Source organism: Triturus cristatus, chromosome 1_2, assembly GCF_964204655.1.
Source record: "Triturus cristatus chromosome 1_2, aTriCri1.1, whole genome shotgun sequence".
NCBI lineage: Eukaryota > Metazoa > Chordata > Amphibia > Caudata > Salamandridae > Triturus > Triturus cristatus.
Window position 1 is genome coordinate 895,420,952 of NC_140580.1, and position 21,921 is coordinate 895,442,872.

The 21,921-nt window shown below is 47.4% G+C and overlaps 1 protein-coding gene across 2 annotated transcripts in view; it reads left to right on the plus strand.

Moving 5' to 3' along the window:
* The first annotated feature begins 6,801 nt into the window (after window positions 1-6,801).
* Window positions 6,802-21,921, plus strand: part of ANKRD65 (ankyrin repeat domain 65) — a 90,811-nt gene continuing 75,691 nt past the window's right edge. Inside the window, exon 1 of one of the 2 annotated variants that reach the window (XM_085609553.1) lies at window positions 6,802-7,035. Coding sequence is in view for 1 of the 2 variants with exons in the window: in XM_085609551.1 (XP_085465677.1) it covers window positions 7,013-7,015 (3 nt within the window). In the remaining variant the exon portion in view is untranslated. The remainder of the gene's footprint in view (window positions 7,036-21,921) is intronic. The other variant, XM_085609551.1, reaches the window with a different exon arrangement.

Below are 21,921 nucleotides of genomic sequence, written 5' to 3' on the forward strand. Positions count from 1 at the left end.
CTCGGAGGGTAAAGGAGGGGTTGGGTCGGTCAAGGTGGGGGGAAAAGAGGTATAGGTGGTTTGAATTTTTTGGTGGAAGAACTCAGCCAAGTCATTAAAACGGGTTTGTGTATTAATAGTGTTAAAAGGTTTGTCCGGGAGTTTGAGGAGGGTTTTTGCAATACAATAGATTTCTTTTGGTCGGGAAACAGCTGCGTTAATTTTGTCTTCAAAGAAAGTGGATTGGGTATTTTTTGTCTCATTTTTGTAGGTTCGGATCGCTTGTCTGTAGGCGGTTTTCCTGGATGAAGAGTAGTCCAGCCGCCACTGCCTTTCTAGTTTTTTGCATTGGCGTTTCAGGTCCCGCAGTTCGGTGGAGTACCAGGGAGCGGTTTTTGTAGAGCGCTTAATTTTGGTGCATTTCATGGGGAGCACAGAGTCAAGTGAGTCCGAAATCCACTGATTGTAGTCCTCGTTTGCTATGGTGGGTTGGGATTGTAGGGAGGTCTGGAGGTTTCGAGGGCTGCCTGCCATTTTTCTAAAGGAAGCTTAGACCAGTCGCGATCTCTACGAGTGTCGGTGTTGATGGGAGGATGGGAGACGGCGGTGGCCCATAATAGGGGAATCAAAAAGTGATCCGACCAAGGAAAAGGAGAGGGGATTCCCACAGAGAGGTCTTCACTGTTACTAAATACAGGGTCAAGTAAATGGCCCTTGATGTGGGTAGGCTTGGAGACTAGTTGTGTCATTTGTAGTTTAGATAGACTTGAGGATAGTTCTGACGCAGTGTGGTCCAGGATGTTATCGAAATGGATGTTGAGGTCGCCTAGAAACCCTCAGACAGCAAGCTGCTGATGAGGCTGCTGGGAATGCTAGTGGCACCCATAAAGTTTATTGGGATGATGGACTCCTTTACTCAGAGAGTAGAGACCCAAAGCCTGGTGCATCCAGTAGGTTGGTTATACCTCTGAAGTTTAGGGGTTTCCTATTAACACTAGGGTCCCGGATGGCTGCGTACATGAAAAAGGCAAACAAAAACCTTGAGGCTAGCCAGGAACTGCAAAAAGCCTGGCATGACCAAAAGGCTGCACTGACTGTTTTCCAGCCAGTACAGAAAGTGTGGGTGTTGGAGCCAGTGGCGCCAGCAGCTCTCCAGGACCAGTGGAGTGGACCCCACACTATTGTTGAACAGAAAGGGGAGGTTACCTACTTGGTAGACCTTGGACCCCCTAGGAGTCCCCATAGGGTTCTCCATGTCAAAAGGCTAAAGCCATATGTGGACAGGGCTGACATGGGCTTGCTCATGGCAACTGATGAGGGACAGGAGGAAGAGAGTGACCCACTCCCTGACCTCCTCTCACAGAACCCTGATGATGGGTCAGTTGATGGTGTAGCCTTGTCAGGCAGCCTCACTGCCCAGCAGCAAACTGATTGCAGACAGGTTCTCAATCAGTACAGACACATGTTCTCACTGACTCCAAGTCAGACTACCTGGTGCACTTATGAAGTGGACACTGGGGACAGTCTGCCTGTTAAAAAAAAGATGTATAGGCAACCTGACCATCTCAGGGACTGTATCAGGACAGAAGTCCAGAAAATGTTGGATGTGGGTGTGATTGAACCCTCAGATTGCCCTTGGGCTAGTCCAGTGGTCATTGTGCCAAAACCTCACACCAGTGGTGGGAAAAGAGAGATGAGGTTGTGTGTGGACTACAGGGGTCTCAATGCAGTCACTAGGACTGATGCCCATCCAATACCAAAGGCAGATGAGCTTATAGATACTTTGGCCTCAGCCAAGTACCTTAGCACATTTGACTTGACAGCTGGCTACTGGCAGATCAGCCTAGCTGATGATGCAAAGCAAAAAACAGCATTTTCTACCCCTAGTGGGCACTATCAATTTGTGGTAATGCCCTTTGGTTTGAAGAATGCACCTGCCACTTTCCAAAGGTTGGTGAATACAGTTCTCACGGGCCTGGAAGCCTTTAGTTCAGCATATCTAGATGATATTGCTGTCTTTAGCTCCACCTGGGAGGATCACCTGGTCCAACCAAAGGAATGTTTTGGAGGCCCTGCAAGAAGCAGGCCTAACTATCAAGGCAACTAAGTGCCAGATAGGGCAGAGTCAGGTTGTGTACCTGGGTCACCTTGTAGGTGGGGGGCAGGTTCAACCATTGCAGAGCAAGATCCAGACCATAATAGAATGGACTGCTCCAACTACCCAGACTCAGGTGAGAGCCTTCTTAGGCCTGACTGGGTACTATTGGAGATTTGTCAAATGGTATGGATCAACAGTGACACCCTTGAATGACTTAACTTCTAAGAAAATACCCAAAAAGGTTCAGTGGACAGCTAGCTGTCAAAAGGCATTTGATGACCTGAAGCAGGCCATGTGTACTGCTCCCATTCTGCAGAGTCCTGACTACTCAAAAAAGTTCATTGTTCAAACTGATGCATCTGAATTGGGGGTTGGGGCTGTACTGTCACAATTGAATGAAGAAGGTCAGGATCAGCCAGTAGCTTTCATAAGCAGAAAGCTGACCCCTAGAGAGAAACGTTGGTCAGTCATTGAGAGGGAGGCCTTTGCTGAGGTTTGGGCTCTGAAGAAGTGGAGGCCATACTTGTTTGGTACTCACTTCCTTGTTCAGACAGACCATAAGCCCCTCTTATGGCTAAAACAAATGAAGGGTAAAAACCCCAAACTGCTTAGGTGGTCCATTTCCCTACAGGGGATGGACTTTACAGTGGAACATAGACCTGGGAGTAACCATGCCAATGCAGATGGACTCTCCAGGTATTTCCACTTTGAACATAAAGACTCAACTGGTCAAGGTTAGTTTAATGTCCCTGCGTTGGGGGGGGGGGGGGGTTGTGTAGCAGAGTAGGATCTGCTTCACATGGGTACCCCCACTTTTTGCTGGTGTTTCACTGTTTTTCAACCTTAGTCTGGCTGTGGCCCTGCTAATCAGGACCACAGCCTAGCTGCTTCCTCTCTAAAATGGTTTCCATGTACATTAGGTACATATCTTATTCGAATTCTGGAGTGCCTTATAAGCCCCTAGTATATGGTATACTATGTACCTAGGGCATAGGTACCTCAGAGGCCTACCAGGGGCTGCAGCATGTATTATGCCACCCCTGGGAAGCACTCCAAAATGACACCACGGGTCTGCTACAGCAGCCTGGGTAAGGGTGTGCTTACACCCCTTACTGTGGTATAGGCTACCTATATCACTACCTTATACAGACACATATAAACCTATAAGCCACTCCTATGGCAGGCCTTGACAATCCTGAAGGCAGAGTGCTTGGTTTTATGTGAGAGGGTGCCCAAGCATGAGCTGAGCCCCTCTGCAGCATTCGGAAATACTTCCTCATGGCTGTTCTGTGATACAGCCATACCATATACTCTTAAGTGCATTATAACCTTGCGGTAAATGCTAACTTTGGGATGGCTGCATCAAAACATGTTGTGTTTGGTTTCAAACGCTTTGGAATACTACCCCCCCACCCCCGTGCCAGTTCTGGCGGCGGGGTAGCATTCCACCCTTCTAGAGGGAGAGACATGTTCACACTGGCTAAACCCGGTAGGACTTTCCTGAGCCCTGGCATCACAAAATGGATGCCTCTGCCACAGATATGGGTCTGGCCTCCTGCTGCTGAGGGAAACTCCGGCAGGGGAGGCCTGGACAATAGGTTTCCTGTCACAGATAGGTGTAACCACCTCCCCAGACAGGCAGATGTGTATTGAGGCAGGGTGGGTGCATTCAGTGAATGCTTTTGAGACACTGCCTGGGGCACACAAGGTGTCCCTGTGCATAGCCCTGTTCAAACCGGTTGCAGGGGCACTCAGCCCCTGCTCTGGCGCAAAACTGGAGAAAGGCGGAAGTGGTGTAACCACCCCCACCCCAGGTCCACCCATAGGTGGGGTCTTAGAGTTAGTCCACCCCCTAAACTTAGTATAAGTATAGGAATCCAGTCCCTAGGACTTTAGATTACCCTGGACGAACCTCTGCAACATTTATCCTGGACCTTTGACTTTCTATCAAGACTAGAAGACTGAAGAAATCTCCCTTTGGGTCAAGGAGTGACTCCCCTGCTTGGCAGGCACCAAAGAAGCAACCGACCAGTCTGCAATTCTGAAGCTCCCGCCGGACGCCAAATTCTCTGCATCCTCAGAGGTAGATTTTCAGACTTCGCCGAGGCTACCCTGAGTCCACAGCAAAGCTGAGGCCCATGGCTATCGTGGGTGACGTGGAACTGTGACCCCTTGGCACCGTGATCTTTTGCAGCAACACTATCTTCCTGGTCCTCCTCGAAGTTGTGCTTTGGGCTCCGAGTAGCCCCAGCCTTGAGCACCTCCTGCACCGAAGATTGTTGGCCTCCACTCCCCGAGTGACCCGTGGGCCAGCTCCAAGTGTGGCCACTTGAGGCTCCTTCGCGATCACTAGCCCGTTGGCTAGCAGGTCCCCACGAAGGCGACTCCTTTTCTGATTGGGCGTTCCTGGTTGCTCCAGACGTGCCCTGACTTACCCTCACTGGGTGAGTCCCTCAGACCTTGCTGGTCTGCACCACAGTCCTTTCTCTGCATTCCTGTGACTTGCCGTTGCCAAGGCTTGTTAGGTCCTTTCTGGTTGCCGACACCGCAGCACTCGACAGACTTTGAGGGACAGCTTGAATCCGGCTCATGAACTTCGTCGACACCTCCTGGACCTCGTGGCTGAAGAGTCAAGACACCCATCAACTCACCTGAAGCACCCAACATCTGTGGGCATTGGTCCATCCTGCCCTAGGTCATTGGCAAGTGACCCAGACTCTGTCCCCTCTGCTTTCAGGTTCCTTACATCCTAGATCCAGGTTTGGATCTGTCCGGACACTTCTCCTCTTCACGGCAGCAGCAGTTCTTTGCAGGCTTCCGTTGAAATCGACGAAGCGACCCGACACTAAAAGACACCTATGCACCCGGCTTCCCTGGGTGAGGTAACTCGAGTACTCTGGTACTCTCGTGGGTGCTACCCCTAAACTACCTAAGTCCAAAAGGGTTTGGTCCTGACTCGATTAGAAGTGTCCCTAATCTTTAAAATTCCAACCGCGACATTCCCCTTAGAAGATAATAGGAACCCGCGGTTGTGTTTTCACACTGCATACGGCTCCCATGGGTCCCCTGTGTCACTACCTTGGGTGGTTCCTTGGGGTCCCAGCGATTCTACAGGCAATAGGCCTAGTGCCTATTCCAGTCGTGGTTCTTATACCACTTTTTTAGTATATGGTTTGGTACGCCCCTTGGGCTGAAACGTGTGTTTGTGCTAGTACTGATGCTTGATCACTTGTAACTTTAGTAATTTGAACTCCAGTCTCATAAAGAGACTAGAGGTGTGTGTTTAACGTTAAATACATATATTTTGAATATATATCTGTGTGGTTGTCTTTTCATTTGATCATTCAAGAGATTATAGACTGGTAAAACAAGCTGCTTTACATTCCTTCAAGACTTAGCCTGAAGGCTGCTCTCCATAGCTACCACTAGGATAGCTTTCATATAAGGTTGTCTTTAACCATTCACCATAAGGGGTTGTTTGGACTGATACAAGGTGCCCACTAGAACTAGTGGACAGCATATATCAGGCCAACCTCTCACACCTATCAGCAGAATCCTCTTCTGCGTGTGAAATCCGCAGGCCCGGGGTCCCATGGCCGGAGAGCTTGGTTCCTCATCAGCGAGGGCCGGCCCTTGGACTCCCATTAGCATCTTGACAGTAATGTCCGACTAACAGGATCACGAGCCATGAGCGGGCCTATAAAGCCCTGCTCAGCCTCACAGATTATGACGATATTGTAAATTTACAGCGCCACACCATTATGTCAAAGCGCTTTGCGTCCTATACCAGTATCAACTCTGGATGCCTACCTTAAGTATGTCCGCACCCTGAGCAGTACAGCTTTGTAATCCCGTGCACGTGGGCAACTAGAGACAAATTTCGGGGGGGGGGAGGGGGCTGAAAAAGATTTGGGAGGGGGTAATTCTTTGAGCTATAGGAAGTGTGGCTCTAAGAAGGGGTGAAAACACAATAAAAGCGTCATTAACAAGTAAATTGTCTTTTAAAGACCTGTGAAGTACTCGGGTGCGGCTGCAATTAGAGGGTCGCCAACCGGGCTGACAACACACGAAGGGGGGGGGGGGGCGGGGGCTGAAGCCCCGTGAGCCCAATGGGTGTTGCGCGCCTGGGAATATGTGTATTTGGTTACAATATGGGAAACGTTCAGAATCAAGAATGAGTACAATTCATCCTTGTAGATAATAGCATAACTTTCAGTGTCCTTTCCATATTCGCAAATAATTTCACTGCACTGTTATGTAAGCACATTTGCACTGTTACCGAGCAAAGATTCCGATTTTGTTTTTTTCCTATTCTGCCTGACCCATTTTTTATTAGGAGGAGGAGTAAACACTCTACTGCATCATTCTAAAAACTCCTAATCTTGCCATAAAGGCAACAGTGGAGTGAGCCAAAAAGTGATTGCTCAAGAGCACCCAATATGATCAACCCCCCCGCTTCCTCACTGTTTGGGCAGCCCTTTATTTCATCAAATGGATCCCTGAAGACGGGAGTGCTTTGGAAGCGGGAGGCCAATGTTTCGCTCTAGAAGACAACGGGTCATTAAACTGGGCGATGACGTTCCCGCTTCACTTAGTAAAGACACAAAGAGGTGGATTAGGCTTCGAGCGGGGTTATTAGTCAACAGGAGGAAGGTCGGAAATAATCGGGCATGTTTGTACCTGCCGAGCAGTGTCCTCTGGGTCGGCGTGAGACAAGAGGGTGCTTGTAAACCCTCTGCGGGCTTGGATTACACATTGTAGCTGGTGGCAGGTGCGCTCCACAGCGGTCAAGGACCCGGGGACACTCAGCGCCAGAACCACTACTTGAGGCAGCGAGGGCGTCGGGACAAACGGTGCCTTATGCCGAGGAAGACTTACATGGATAGAGGAAGAAACACAGATTCGAATTAAGAAACCGGAACGGCACTGAACAAAATGGTAAACCAGTTTCCTAACAGGTACTTTCTGTCAGGAAGTCATTTTGGGGTGAAATGGGGCTGCGTCAGACAGCCCGAGGTTTAGGAGCCTAACAGGAAGATCTCCCGCCAGCCCGGGTATGACGAGGCCATCCACTTTCAGAGTGATGGTGAGGGATTCGGAATCCCGGCCTTGAAGAGTGAAATCCAGAGCTTTAAGTGGGCCGGGTCTCACCGGAGCTAAGCACCGGCAGTTTTTTTAAAGGGTCCTCGAAACGGGTCTCTATGGTCTTTGTTTTGTGCCCTGGCACAGGCGGTCCGTTTTTCCCCGGACAGCAGTGACAGCCGGCACATCGATGTGCACTGCTCACTTCTCACTAGTGGAGAAGTTACGGCATGACGTCATGCCAGGTGAGCATTGCAGGGGAAGGGAAATCCTTTATAGAGTCATTTTCTCTCTGGATTTCCATTCTCTTTTTGAAACTCATGAGCAGCAACATTGTTGTGGTGTCACCAGTAGGGGTGGGCGGAATTTGTGGAATTAACCTTCGCAAATTATCGCGAGAATGTTTAAAATTATCGCAAACAAGCAGAAATATCGCGAAGATGCGGAAGTTTTTTTCCGGCATGTTCGCGAGATTTTCTGCATGGTTGCGGGTCGCCAACTTACCCATGTGGTTGCTTGCGCGCGCGGCCATCTTGTTTTGAGTTGTTCTCGCGGTGCATGATCGCGAGAAGAAAGACGTGATCGCGCGACGCATGACGTCACTGCGGGCGCGAACTGTCGCGAGACAGCGCAAATGGCTAAAAACAATACAACATCTCATGGAGAACGCGACCGGATCAAGAAAACTTGTCGGCGAACGCAGGGATTCAGGTAAGGCGATCGCGCGCGCGCGAGAATGTATCATTTTACAGCGCGAGCAAGAAACAAATTATCGCCAAGCTGCGGAAACCGGAATTTTTGACATTTTCGCGCTCTCCGCGGAACGCAAAAATGTCAAATTATCGCAATTTCCGCGAACGGAACGAAATTTTTGCCCAGGCCTAGTCACCAGGGCTTTAAGTGGAAGCTTTTTCAATATTATATACAAGCCACTGTTGCTGCTTATTTATGTTATGCAACTAAGAACCATTGACAAAGCCAATAGTCCTGACTTGTTGTAAGAATGATGTTACTTGTTGTATCATATATCTGGATAGAATGACAGAAACAGCAACTATGCTTGGGACAGATTTTTAGCTTATATTCCTTTAAACTATGCCCTTAATGACATTGGCCACGCCCCTTGAGAGACCCCAGCGTTTTTTCATCCCACTTAAAGCCCCGAGTAAAGGTGTACACCAGCAGTCAGGTTCCTACCGCTTCTTCTGAAAGGCCGGTAGGATTGAGACTGAGTCAGTCATAGGTCATTCTGCATCTGCTGAACTGGCCTCTTTCTGAAGAGCACAGCTATTATAATTGTTGTTGTGGCAGGGAGTGGCTTACCATCTGTGCTTAGTGTGCGCTGGAATGTGATACTTAGGTTATATATTAACTTTTTCTGTATTTGCGGCTGCTGCTTTTATTTAAAGTACAAAGCCCGAAAGTGCGAGAACGCCCTAACACCAGACGTACAGTGTAACACAGAGCAGTCTACTTTTTGACATGCTGGGACAAGCGCTCTCCTATTAGATTTATCGGTTGAGCAGCAATGATAGCGCTCAATTAGACATTTCAACAGCGGTCGAAGTGCATTAAAAAAAGTAAGGGAACTGTGAAGTTGTGCACAAGGGGGGCAGGACGAGTAAGCATGGGGAAGAAGTCACATGTGTGGCTGAAAAAACACGAAATATTCTTAACTTTTTTCAGTCTTTCACCTTCAGGGATGTGCATATAAAAGAGCACACAACTTAAATGTAAAATGAATGCAAGTTAAGTTAGTCAGTTGGAAACGCACCATTGCACTTTATGAAACTTCTATTAGTTAATAAATGCACTGCAGAGGTCTATGTATGTAACCAGATCGCCACGGAACTGAAACCTGGTTGGAGCAGTGGAGAATAGTTAAAGGCGTAACACAGGTTGGTAACTCCTTTCCAATACCACTCAAAGTGTCAAGTGATTGCATTACTTAAAGCCAATACTGCATTCCGAGCTCCCTTTACATTTGCAGATTGACGCATTGTGCACATTTACATTTCTTTCAGGCAGCAGGAGCCCTGGCAAGAAGGCTTGTTTAGCTGTCTGCCTGCCCTGCCTTCGGTTTCACAGCACCGGGGACTCTATGCCCTACACTGCAGCCGAAGCATTTCAGCTCTTGGAATTACCCGTCCTGGGACAGTTATCTTTGCACAGAAAGTAGGGTAACTGTTTTCCTTAAATTAAAAAAGTATGGGTACGTTGTGCCCTTCCGATCCTGCCCACTTCGACCACTGCATTTCAGCTGTACCAGTGACAGATCTTTACAGTTAGACACACAGTAACAGGGAGCGCTCTGCTGTCTGACGCTCTCCTAGTGAACGTAGTCTCTGTGCAAGAAAGAGAAGGCTCGGTTTTTAGATCTGTTCGCTGTCCGCTCTGTTTTTAGACATGCAGACCGTGTAACAGTGAGAACTCGGTGATACCAGACATGGTCATAGTGAGGGTGCCCTTATATCAGATGTGCAGACAGTATAACAGTGAGAGCCAGGAGCGCAACGCCCATTGGGCTGAAAGGGCTTCAGCGCCCGCCCTCCCCTCTGTGTGCTGCGGCCTGGGCTGCAGTGATGTGGGTACCTGTCCCAGCGAAAGCCTGGGCTAACTACAGCTCAGGAGCTCCAGAAGAAACATTTTCTTGTCTCCACAGGTTCGACTTCTCACAGGAAGCTGTTGGTGTCACAGCAGGTGTTTCACAACATCCCAGGACAAAACCCCCATTATGGGTTACCAACTGTGCAATCCAGTGTATCATTCACTATTGTTAACCAATGTTTGCCGATTAGCACTGGTATGCGAGGGAGCATCTGTACTTGAAAGGTGCTGGGTGCTTCCAAACAAACAGGGCAGAAACCACAACTTGCCTGGATTTCAAAATGCATTTATTTAGTTCTCACTGTCCATGTGAGGGTTAATAAATGCTATGTAAATATAAAAGAGGGAACAAAGTGTCTTTTGTAAATGGTGATTCAGTGACCATCCACCAACCCAGACTTTTCTGTCAAAAGCATCTTGTGTGGTTCTAAAAATTACAAGTACTAACTAAACAAGCACTGCAAAGCAAATAGTACACACCTATGTGAACTAATGCTTTGTCAATGTTTTTAGTTCCGTTGTACAAAAGTACAGCTGCTGTGCAGCATGGCTGAAAAAGAAGTGATGGCCACATCATATCGCTTTTTTATAAAAAAAAAATGCTGGCGGGAGGGCAAGTGACTAGAATGTTCGATGCTCAAGCCAGGCTTTAGCTTGATGCCTGGCTCAGCTCAAGGTCCTGTCGGAACCTGGAGCCCATAGTGAGCTAAGCTTTCATTTGGCTTCTACCTGCCTGCCTCCCTCTCTCTACCCAGGATGTGGTGCTAGGGCCAGTGCTGCTGACTTTGAATCTGGGGCATCAGGTTCCAATCTGGGCAAATCACTTAATCTCCCCATGCCTACAAGCAATGAATGTGACCTTGTGTAATGTAACTGGTGCCTGCATAAAGCACTCTAATTTGGGAATGCATGACTGCAGCATGAAGGAGGGGGCGGAGCGTAGTGAGCAGAGCGGAGCCATGGAGCTACGGAACTAATGTGGGTTCAAACGGCTGAGCAACATGGTGTACTGGGCCTTGGGGATAGTCAGGGAGAAATCGCAGGGAGGATGATGGCTGGGTAAGACGGCTTGAGCCCACATTGAGCCGCACAAACAAAACCTGCTGCATGCCCGCTCCTCCCATCAACTGGACATCCTAATCCTGCCATCTCTCGCCTTCTAGCAGAACTACCATGCCACATTGTTGAACCGAGGAGCGGCTTCAATCTAAGCGGTAGGCGCAGCTGGCGTGGCATGCTTGGCAAACTTTCACCACCGGGCCCCAGGTGACACTGCTCTGCACCTGAGGGCCAGTCACAACCCCATAACTCCTGGCCAACTCATATGAGCTCCTGAGCCCTAGCAAGTGGGGGAGAGCGGGGAAGTGGGGGAGTCTCAGTGAGGTGGCAGTAGGCTAGGCAACATAGCACGCAGGCTTCCTCCTGAGGTGTGAGCCGGGAGAGACGCGGTAGGATACCCTGAACCTGCGACTTTGTTTAATTCTTTTTAAAATCATTCACTGAAATTGTTGTTTTCATACTCTTTTAAAGTGCACTTACTCACTTTTGCCGCCTATTGTCCCAGGATAGCGCATGTTTGTTGATCTAGTGGATGCGCTTCGCACATGCGCATTGTCTCCACTGATCGCCAATCAGTGAAGCGATCAGAGCACCAATCACGCTGCTACAGGGACATTATTTAAAAAGGCTGGCGCGAGCGCGCAGTGAGGCTTCCTCCTGAGGTGTGAGCCAGGAGAGACGTGGTAGGATACCCTGAACCTGCGACTTTGTTTAATTCTTTTTTAAATCATTCACTGAAATTGTTGTTTTCATACTCTTTTAAAGTGCACTTACTCGCTTTTGCCGCACTATTGTCCCAGGATAGCGCATGTTTGTTGGTCTAGTGGATGCGCTTCGCACATGCGCATTGTCTCCACTGATCGCCAATCAGCGAAGCGATCAGAGCACCAAACACGCTGCTACGGGGACATTATTTAATAAGGCTGGCGTGGGCACGCAGTGGGCGCGCCGCGTGCCTAAGGCAAGCCCGTCTGCGCCCGTCCGCGGCCGTCCGGGGATAGGGGCACTACACTCTGCCCAATTCATCTCCTATTCAGCCATGGGACTATGTAGTCATCGAGCGAACTGGCCTCTTGATCCCCGTACAAAATACAACTTAAGTTCTAATGGTATTTTCCTTCCCAATAACGAGTTTCCTGAGCCTCCCTCACTTTCGCTCAGCAAATGCCCATCGGCCAGCTCAGCCAAAATTTATTTTCCTTCCCCGTCTTCCATCAAGACGTGCTTGGAGTTTTTTTATCTTAACACCCGCTCGTTACCCAAACACCAACTAGAAATATTTCACTTTCTCGACTCTAATCGCCCTGATATACTTCTCCTTTCAGAGACCTGGCTTACGGACGACTCTTTACCTGATATCCTGGCCGCAATCCCTACGGGGTACTATATACTTCAGACCAACAGGCCCCCTGGGAAATCGGGCGGAGGTGTGGCTGCCATTATCCATCATCAACTTAGATTTACTGCCTTAACCCTTACTAGCATACCCTCTGTTGAGAGCCTCATCTTAAAATTCGAGTCTTCCCATTTGCCTTTTGTCTGCGCCCTTTTTTACAGACCCCCCCAAGCCATGCCCTCCTTTCCTCAGCTGATTGGTGAGCTCCTTTCCCAATTAGTCATTAATAATGCGAAAATCATTATTATTGGTGATTTTAACTATTGGCCCTCGGACCCCAAAGAAAACACGAGTTCATTGGAATTTACTGACCTCCTCACTGGGCTAAATTGCACCCAGCATGTCCATACTGCTACCCATGTCAGGGGTCACATATTGGATCAAATATGGACTGCCAACCTGACTATTTCTTCCCCTTCTATTTCCCTTTGTCCCTGGTCCGATCACCATATCATTTATTTCTCTCTGGATCACTCCCCCCCCCCCTAAACCCCTGACTATGGGCAAATCTTGGGCCAGAAACTGGAATCGGGCTAATAAGGACAAGTTTCATTCCATACTCTCTGCTTCTATCCCTGCTGAAATGGACTGCCTTGATAAACAGGCGGCCGCTATTAAATGCTGGCTTGATTCTGCCAGCAATATTGTTGCTCCTTTTAAATTATCCACACTTAGGCGCCCTTACGACGCCCAACGCTGGTTCTCCAATGAATTAAAATTAAAGAAACTAGCACTCAGACAGGCGGAGCGCAATTGGAGGCGTAATTACTCCCTGGAAAAGAGAGCCATATACTCCAGGCTTTTAAATGACTACAAAAAGTCCATAATTCAGGCCAAATCCACTTACTTTTCCTTGAAAATTACCAACTCTGCATCCAAAGCCAAAGATATATTTGCCATCGTGGACGAACTATCTTTGCCTGATAGAGTAACAGTCAAACCCCTTCCAACCCAACAGCTATGTGATGCTCTGAATGACTATTTCTTGCAGAAAATCATTACCATTAAAAGTAGCATCCCCCCGTCTGTCGCCCCTGTAACTCCGATGACCTCGCTTCAGAACCTGCAAGTACTCAATCAAATACCTTTGATCTCGAAGGAGGAATTTCTTACACTTGTAAAGAAGATTGGTTCTGGTTCCCCTACTGATCCTTGTCCCTCTCGTCTCCTTCAAGAGGCATTTTCTATATGCCCTGATCCCCCCTTAGCACTTCTCAACAATTCACTGAAACTGGGCTTAGTTCCAGATTCTTTAAAAGCTGCCGTAGTCGTCCCTATTCTGAAAAAACCCAATGCTGATCCCTCCAATCTTACCAACTATCGTCCCATCTCTCTTCTTCCGTATCTCAGCAAGATCTTAGAAGCCCATGTTACCAAATATCTTAGTTCTTTCATTGAACTTTCGTCCTTTCTTGACCCTCAACAGGCTGGCTTCAGACCAGCTCATTCTACCGAGCTGGTCTTACTTGCTGTCATGAATGAACTCAGAAAGGGGGCCGACAATAACCTTTCTCAGGCCCTTATCCTTCTGGATCTTTCAGCCGCATTCGACACGGTCGATCATAATCTTCTGATCGACAGTGTCAGGGATGCTGGTATTCATGGAACAGATTTAAAATGGATTTCCTCCTTTCTTGAAAACCGCTCTCAGGCTGTTCGTCTTGACACCTTTTCTGCCAAGAGGGTCAGCCTGACTTGTGGGGTTCCCCAAGGTTCCTCTCTCTCCCCTCTTCTTTTTAATTTGTATATGTTTCCTTTGATCCGCTCTCTTCATCACTTTGAAGTGGCCACTTTTAATTACGCGGACGATCTCCAACTAGTGTTTAAAATTAACTCTTCTACCACGTCTGCTTCTAGGTTCCCGGCTAGTTTACGTTTTATCAGTAACTGGATGAACGCCGGTCAACTTAAACTCAACCCTGATAAAACCGAGCTGGTTCTGACTGGCGGCACCTCCAATCCCTGGAACAACAATTTCTGGCCTCCTATGTTAGGCATCCCCCCCACCCCTCTGACTCTGTGAAAAGCCTCAGAGTTATAATCAGCAAAGACCTGACTATGAAAGCTCAGATCAATGCTGTGGTTTCATCCTGTTTTTTCCATCTTCGAAGAATCCGCAAGATCTCGAGATTTTTAACTACCGAAGCTCTCACTCTGGCTCTCATGGCTATAGTCATCTCTCGAATTGACTATGCCAATTCGCTGTACGCCGGCATTCCGGCTTATCAGCTTTTTTGTTTACAATTGGTTCAGAATCAAGCAGCCAGACTTATTTTCCAACAACCCAGACATCAACATGTCCGCCCCCTGCTGAAGAACTTTCACTGGCTTCCAGTAGCTAAGTGTTGTATTTTCAAAATCGGCTGCACCATTTTCAAGGCTCTAGCAGGCCTTGGCCCTGTCTTTATTTCATCCTTGGTTCTCCGCTACACACCCTCACGCGCTCTCCGTTCTTCTCACTCCAATTTTCTTGTCATCCCCCCCTTTAAACGGAAAAAACATGGTGGCCTCAGTTTCTCTTTCCTGGCTCCCCAGTTCTGGAACTCTTTAACCCTTCAGCTTCGACTTGAAACCTCTCTCTCTCAGTTTAGAACTTCCCTTAAAACTCTTATATTTACACAGGATTTTCTGTAATTATCTGGTTCATTCTCTCCTGCTGTATCTTTCCCTATAGCGCCATAAAACCGTTTGGTGTACGAGCGCTTTATAAAAACTTTTAACATAACATAACAGGCTGAACCCGCATAAGTGTCCCTACTAGGCTTGGGTGCGGCTTGCGGTCAGGTAGAGCTCCTGCACCTCGCCCACTACCTAGAGGAGTCCCTGCCCCTGATTTACATTCTACCTCCCGGAGGCCTAACATAGGGCAAAGAGACACCAAGGAGGCCCCAAGGAGGTACCAAAGGAGGAGGGGAGGCAGTCCTGAGTCCTGTACAGAGGCGGCAAGTTGGTGAGGGGGGAAGTTACAAGGACACTGCTGTTTGGGAGTCTTTATTCCAGAACTTTCTGCTTAACCCAGATAACAGGCAGGAGGGACCGCTAATTTTAAACCATGCCGCATGCTTAATATGCGCCTCCACCTCCTGCAGCTTGTGCCCGGGCAAAGACCATTATCGGATATTGGAGGCTGGGCCACCCTTTTTGACATTAGAACTTAAGTGACTCTCAGTTTTCTTTTTACCTGTCGCCTGGATTTTGCCTTAAGATATTTCTTCTATTTGGTTTTATGAGTTCAGATGAATTCAGCTAATGGAGGCTCTCGTTCTTAGCTACCGGCAGGGTTTTATAGCAAAAGGGCCCTGATCATTGTTGGCTCTCAGGTTGCATCCTGAGCTGTCTAATGTGAGACCTAAAAATAAGAACATGCACAATGATGGTGAAATAGGGGTGGGACTTGTGGACAACGTCATGACCAATTAGAGGGAACAGGGACTCATAAAAAGTGGTCCAAAAGGTAGCAGCCCCAATCCTGTGTGGAAATTGTTTTTGGCTGCCTATCCTTTGCCTGTCGGAAGGCCAGTTAAAGCCCAAGCAGTGATGTTTGGATCATCAGGATGGTGGCTCCTCAATGATGTCATGTCACGCAGTTATTCTAACAGTCCATACACATGCAGCTGTGCAGTGCTGCACCTCACTGTGCTCATGTGCCTGATGCAGGCTCTCAATTCGGGTTGGGCTGGAAATGCTCACCACAACCGGGACATACGTGTGGTGCAATTTTCTCCTCAGCATACCAAGGGTTGTTGGGTGCTGACCTCTTCCAGTCCACCTCAGAGTAGGCCCTTGTGTGCTTTACCCCCATGGTGTTTGTTGGACAGACATGTAATAGACTGAAGAGAGAGAGAAGAATGACAAAGTTGTTCACCAAACCACTGTCTTTGTGTGGTCAACCCCTTGATCATCCTTTCCATCTTTGTGAGTGTCAGTTGGTGGTTTGAATCCCTGAGTTGAAGGGAGATGGGTGACGGCTCCAGATCCAAGACAGATGTACATTTCAAAGCCTTAAGTCAAATGTATACTGGCTGTGCAGTAGCTCACCCATTACTCTCGAGCTGACCCGCATTTGTTGCAGCCCTCCTTGCCTTCTACTCCCAGTTGCCAATCAATAAGTGTGGTCCTCTGGTTAAACACACCTGCTTCTGAGATGTGGTGCAGGTGTCTCCCCTCATTTCAGTGTATGCCTGAAGAGTACATTTTAAAGGTCAAGCTTGAGGTGGAGACAAGAGTTTACATTTTATATGTTTTTTCTATGCCTCTGCTTTTCTACTCAGGCCCACTCTTTCCTTCCTTACAGTGTATGTTAAATTGCATTTCCCATAACCTGGACCTCAGCACTTTTCATCCTTCCCTCTATCCCTGTAGTCACTCTCTTCACATTCCACTACACCCTCTCCTGCTCCCTGCCATTATCCCTTTTCATTTTTGTCCATCTCTCGTGTCCCACCTCTTAAATTTCACCATTGTCTCCTTTTATATTTAATATTGTCTCCTTATCGCTGCCTGATCTTCTCTTCTCTTTCTAAATTCCCTTACTACAAATGTAGACCAAAATGACAGAAAAGCAATTAGTGTCAAAAAGACGTTCATAACAAAGCATTCTTGTGGAGGAAGAGGCTCTGCTGTTGAGAGAGGATAAGAAAACAAGGTAAAATGAGTCAAGCGGTGCAACTGAGGAGCAAAGCACCATGTGTCCAAACTATTGCAGCTCAAGGTACCTATCAAAGGGCGATGTACCTGTTTTATTAATGAGAGGAAGCCAAAACGGAAATGGGTTGTTCCTCTGGTTATAGAGTGAACACCTAGAAGACATAAACGACTTCTTGCACAGATGGAAATGAGTTCCTGCACACACAGAAACACAAATATAAGATTGATCTGAGGTCCAGCACAGGTGCAGCCAAATCCCTGCAACCATAGTGCTCAACCCTTGTACAGGTACAGCACAGGTTATTGCTTTCACTGAGCCGGAGCTGGGTTCCTACATACAAAGGGATGATGCCCTGTATGGCGAGGGCTGAGCCCTTGCAAGTAGTAAGCTGAGCTCCATTGCAAACAGAGCTGAGCCCGTGAGCAGACACAGATCGAGGGGAGCAAGTTTCTAGGCAGAATTCAACTCAATCAGCAGTCTCTCCTATAAAAGCTGACGTTCTGTGAGGACTGAGAAACTGAGACCAGCTAATATTCTGTGAGAGTGCCACACACCTCTCACCCACGTTAGTCTCGCTCACGACCTGTTTCTGAAAGTGAGCGAGGAGAAGAAGGTGGGAGGGAAAAAAGACAGTGAGAGAGAAGGGATTTAGAGAAGAGTTTGAGGAGAGTAGCAAAAGATAAGTAAGTGTGTGTAAGAGAATAGGGAGAAAAGGTGAGAGAGTGTGAGCTGAGATGGGAAAGAATAGAAAATAGGTGTGAAAGAGGAAATGTTGTTATGAGAGACGTGCAAACAAGTAGCACAACAGTTAAACTAAGGCTCCCTTTACAGCACATTTCACCCTTTTCTTTTGCTCCCTTCCTCACCGAAAGTCTTACAGGTACCTTGTCAGTGGGTGATGTCGGTGCTGGTAATGGATGTTGCAGGTGCCAACCTACAAAGAAATATTGTGTTCATCATCACATATCTATTTTTTATAACAAATTAAGCACTGGGTGGGAATGAGGTATTTCACACGAAAGTCATTTGCCATCTATGTTTTGGAATTGGGCAAGATGGTCTACTGACTAGTCCATTTTGTAATTGTGTTTCCCATGGAACAATCAAACGCAAACGCCTGACATATTGCAGGGGTGTGTTGCTTTATAGATTTACCTCCCTGGGTTTGTTTGGAGCAGGCATACCCCGATGTGAGTGATAGAGGAGTAAAGCCTAAAGTCTGTGAGAGCAAGTCAACTTCAAGGTTACTATAGGAAGGATTTCTTGCAGGAGCCTTAGTGCATGGCTTCGTGGCACCGTATATCATGGTGCCCACAGTAAACAAACACTCTGTGCACTTCCCTATACTGCTAGCTATACTTTCCATCTTCCTGTGAGAGAGCACAAGACATCTGTCCAGATGAAGGAACATCAGCTCCCCATGGTCGAGGGTGCAGGATTGAGTTTGTACATTGTGAGCAGGTATCGAGCTTATTATTCTCTGTGGATACCCCTTCCTGCTGGTGAGCCCCCTCTTTTGTGACAGCCAGATAAAAGCTCTCCATGATTGTTGTATCCTAGTTTATTCTTCCAACCTTAGCGAGGTTCATATAAGTCTATTTCTCAATGTCTTTGGGAGTACTTTCTAGTGCTCATTATGGGACTCCCTCCACACACCCCTGCTTGTTCCCCTGAGCATTTATTTGTTATGCACAAGTGGCGGTTGGTTACATTTGAAAGTGGTAGGGCATAACATTTGTGTGGGAGTGCACCACAGCGAGCGAGCCTGAACAACCTAAGGGGGCAAGAGTTGTAAGAGTTTGCAAGAGTAAGCAAACTGGGACATCTTAAGGATTTTGGGGACCCTGGGCCAAACATATTTAGGGGGTCCCCGGCCCCTGTTAGGAACATCTTTGAGTATATGGTCGGGACGTAATTAATCTAGCATCTTCCCTTGAACTGCTCTGCTCTCTCAAGCAAATTTGATGAAGAAAAACTCCAATCTCTGCCGGTAGGAAGCTGCTACCTTTTTCATGTATTGGCTTACGGCGCCATGGAAATGCATGCCTTTCCAGTAGGTGCTTAAAACCCCGATAAACGTATTTTATCCTTAAAAAAAGTGAAGCTTAAAGATGGGCATCATTGCCACATGAGTGTTGGCAGTGTTTTAAACCCCCCAAGATATGGGTTAGTCCAACAAGGCAAGCCAGACAAGGATTTAAAATAAAATTCTTAAATGCAAGTGTATTCATTTTCATTATAAGAAACTTCCTCTTTTTGCATGATCACCTAATGGATGTCATTGACCTGCTCGGAATAAAATGCCACTTTCTATCCTCCATTGAATGTCCTGGGTTTGTGAAGGGGTCCCTCGCTTCTAGGGTGCCTAGGTTTAGCAAGGATGAAATGCTGAGCTCTCCCAGTCTCACGGTGTCCACACAGAATACATGCGTAGGATGCTCCCGCCATGCTGATTTAAGGAGACATACACCCAGGCTAACAGAGCTACCCTGCTGTAAGCCAGTGCTTTCACAAAGTTACAATACACACACTTTATTTTAACATACGCAATACAACCACCTTGGCACGCTCAAGGGTGGAAAACTCAAGCTCATGCTGTGTTATGCCCTTTATAACGATGCAAATACAACAAAAGTCTGGCGAGTACAACAACTGTTGAATCTACCTTGCCACTCAGCCAGGGAGTACAACATATTCTACTTTACACACACACAAAAAACAGTGAAGTCTGGGCAATTTGACACGTACCCTCTGCCTTTTGTCACCAGAGGCATTTACTTCCCGTGGCCCCCAAGCAGATACGGACATTAATCAAAAACCCACAAAGGACACTTATCAAGCGCAGCCTTGAGAACATGCAGGCTTCCCTCACGAGGACAGCTCGGGCGCGCGCCACCGCGCAAAAGTTGTTCCTGTGCTGCGGACGATAATGACGAGACGAGAATGCATGGCAGGGATCTGAGGACAGGGAAGCAGGCAGGCTGGTGTGTCTCATCAACACAGAAAGGAGCAAAGGGGGAACACAAGTCAGGTCGCCCCCCCACTCAACACATGATCAACAGTCAAGACCTGACTTAATGGACAAATACCCTAAAATCCCAGACACTAGAGGGGTCTATAAAGTTTCCTAATGGCTCCTCCAACTGTGCGGTTTAATACCGCTTCTTCAAGTGTCTATCTGGCACATGCATCAACAATGCCATTTGCGATTCCTTATTAGCGAAAAATAAGGATTCGCTAATAAGGAATAGCAAAAGGCTATGCATGTAGAAATTGCTTACAAAATAGCGATTTCTAAACATTCCTTAATTGCGACTCGCAATTTGCGAGTCGCAATTAAGGAATACCTCCCCATTTATTCCTATGGGCCTAGAGGCCCATGGAATGAATGGGAAGACTTTCTCAATTTGCGATTCTCAATTAGTGAATCGCAAATTGCTCATGCAATTTCAAGGGTGCCAGGGTGTCAAAAGGACACCCTGTTGCACCCCTGAAATCTGCATATGAGTACATCTTGCACATACACATGCCCCAAGGGCATGTGTGTGTGTAAAATGGAACTTTGAAAAATGCACATTAGTGCATTTTTTAAAGTTTTTGCAAATTACCATGAAGTTCAACTTCATGGTAATTTGCTCCCCCTATTAGCGAAATCGCTAATATTTTTACTTTAATGCATTGCATTTAAGGAATCTCAATTTGAGATTCCTTAAATGCAATCGCAATTTAAGTAATCGCAATTTAGAGATTACTTAAATTGCGATTTTTGCATTTGGGATGATGCATCCCAAATGCAACAATACCGGTCGCAAAGGGGCAGAATCTGAGAATCTGCCCGTTTGCGACCGGTTTTTGCTTTGATGCATGTGGGCCTATATGTCCAAATTTTAAACATAATGTCAATATACTGCAGTTGTAGAATTCCCAACAAGATTTGATTAGAAACAATCAGAAAAAATGTGAGAATGGAGAGAAAGCACCACACTGTAGTAACACCAAGGGGGGCTTGCTAGTTGGTACTCGCTAGAACACCCACTTATCATCTTCGGTTGCTTTCTCAGCATGAAAAGGAAAAGTGTTCTAACGTGAATTTTCACAGAAGTGAAGGAAACAAACAGTGAAAGAAAATGGAGTAGGACCTCATTTTCAATGTTGGGAATTTAATTTCACTTCCTTTTTCACAGGGACCAGTTGGGCACTTGTGTGACATTAGCACTAAAAGTGCATACTCCATTTTATTTCACTGTTTAGGGTATTTGTCCATTAAGTCAGGTCTTGACTGTTGATCAGGCTGGCGTGTCTCCCAAAAGGCCAACTTGCCTCATAATTGCCGAGCAGTTGCAAGGGTCGCGGCCGGCATGACGGGCGGGTGGAAGGGGGGGTGTAAATAGGGTTGTCGCAGGGGGGATGGGAGGGGAGGCGGGAGGGGTTTAATTAAAGAAAAATATCAAATAAAACTTACCGTCCCGCTTTATGGATGGGTCCCGCTCCTGCCGTCCACTGTTTTCCAATTACGACCTGCATCCCTCGTCATCAAGGAAAGGCAGCCTCCCTCCCTTCCACCAATCACAATGCTGCAATGGCAGCGTTGTGATCGGTGAGGGGCAACAGATCGCGCCCCACCCGGGCCATTTTACATGGAGAATAAGGGAGAGTGGGTGGTCCTGCTCGAGGGCAGGGGGGGAGTGGCTTGCCCACTGTTGTGGGTATTGACTGTTTGGTCGGACCCACTCCCCCCCTGCCCGCGAGCAGGACAGCCCACCCCCAACCAGGCACTTCTGCTTTCTCACCGTGCGAGAAGGCAGAAACATAAAATGGTAGTTATTACCATTTATGTTTTTGCCTTCTCGCACTGCGAGAAAGCAGTGAGGCGATGCCCACACGCCCCAATGGGGAGCCGCCACTGTTATGCAGCTTACACTACTTTCAGTAAGAAAAGATGCACAATTCCAAATACAGTGAGATCGCTCAGATATTAGATGTGCAGACGGTATAGCAGTGAGAGCACTCTGATATAAGATGTGCAGAGGGAATAGCAGTAAGCGTGCTCTG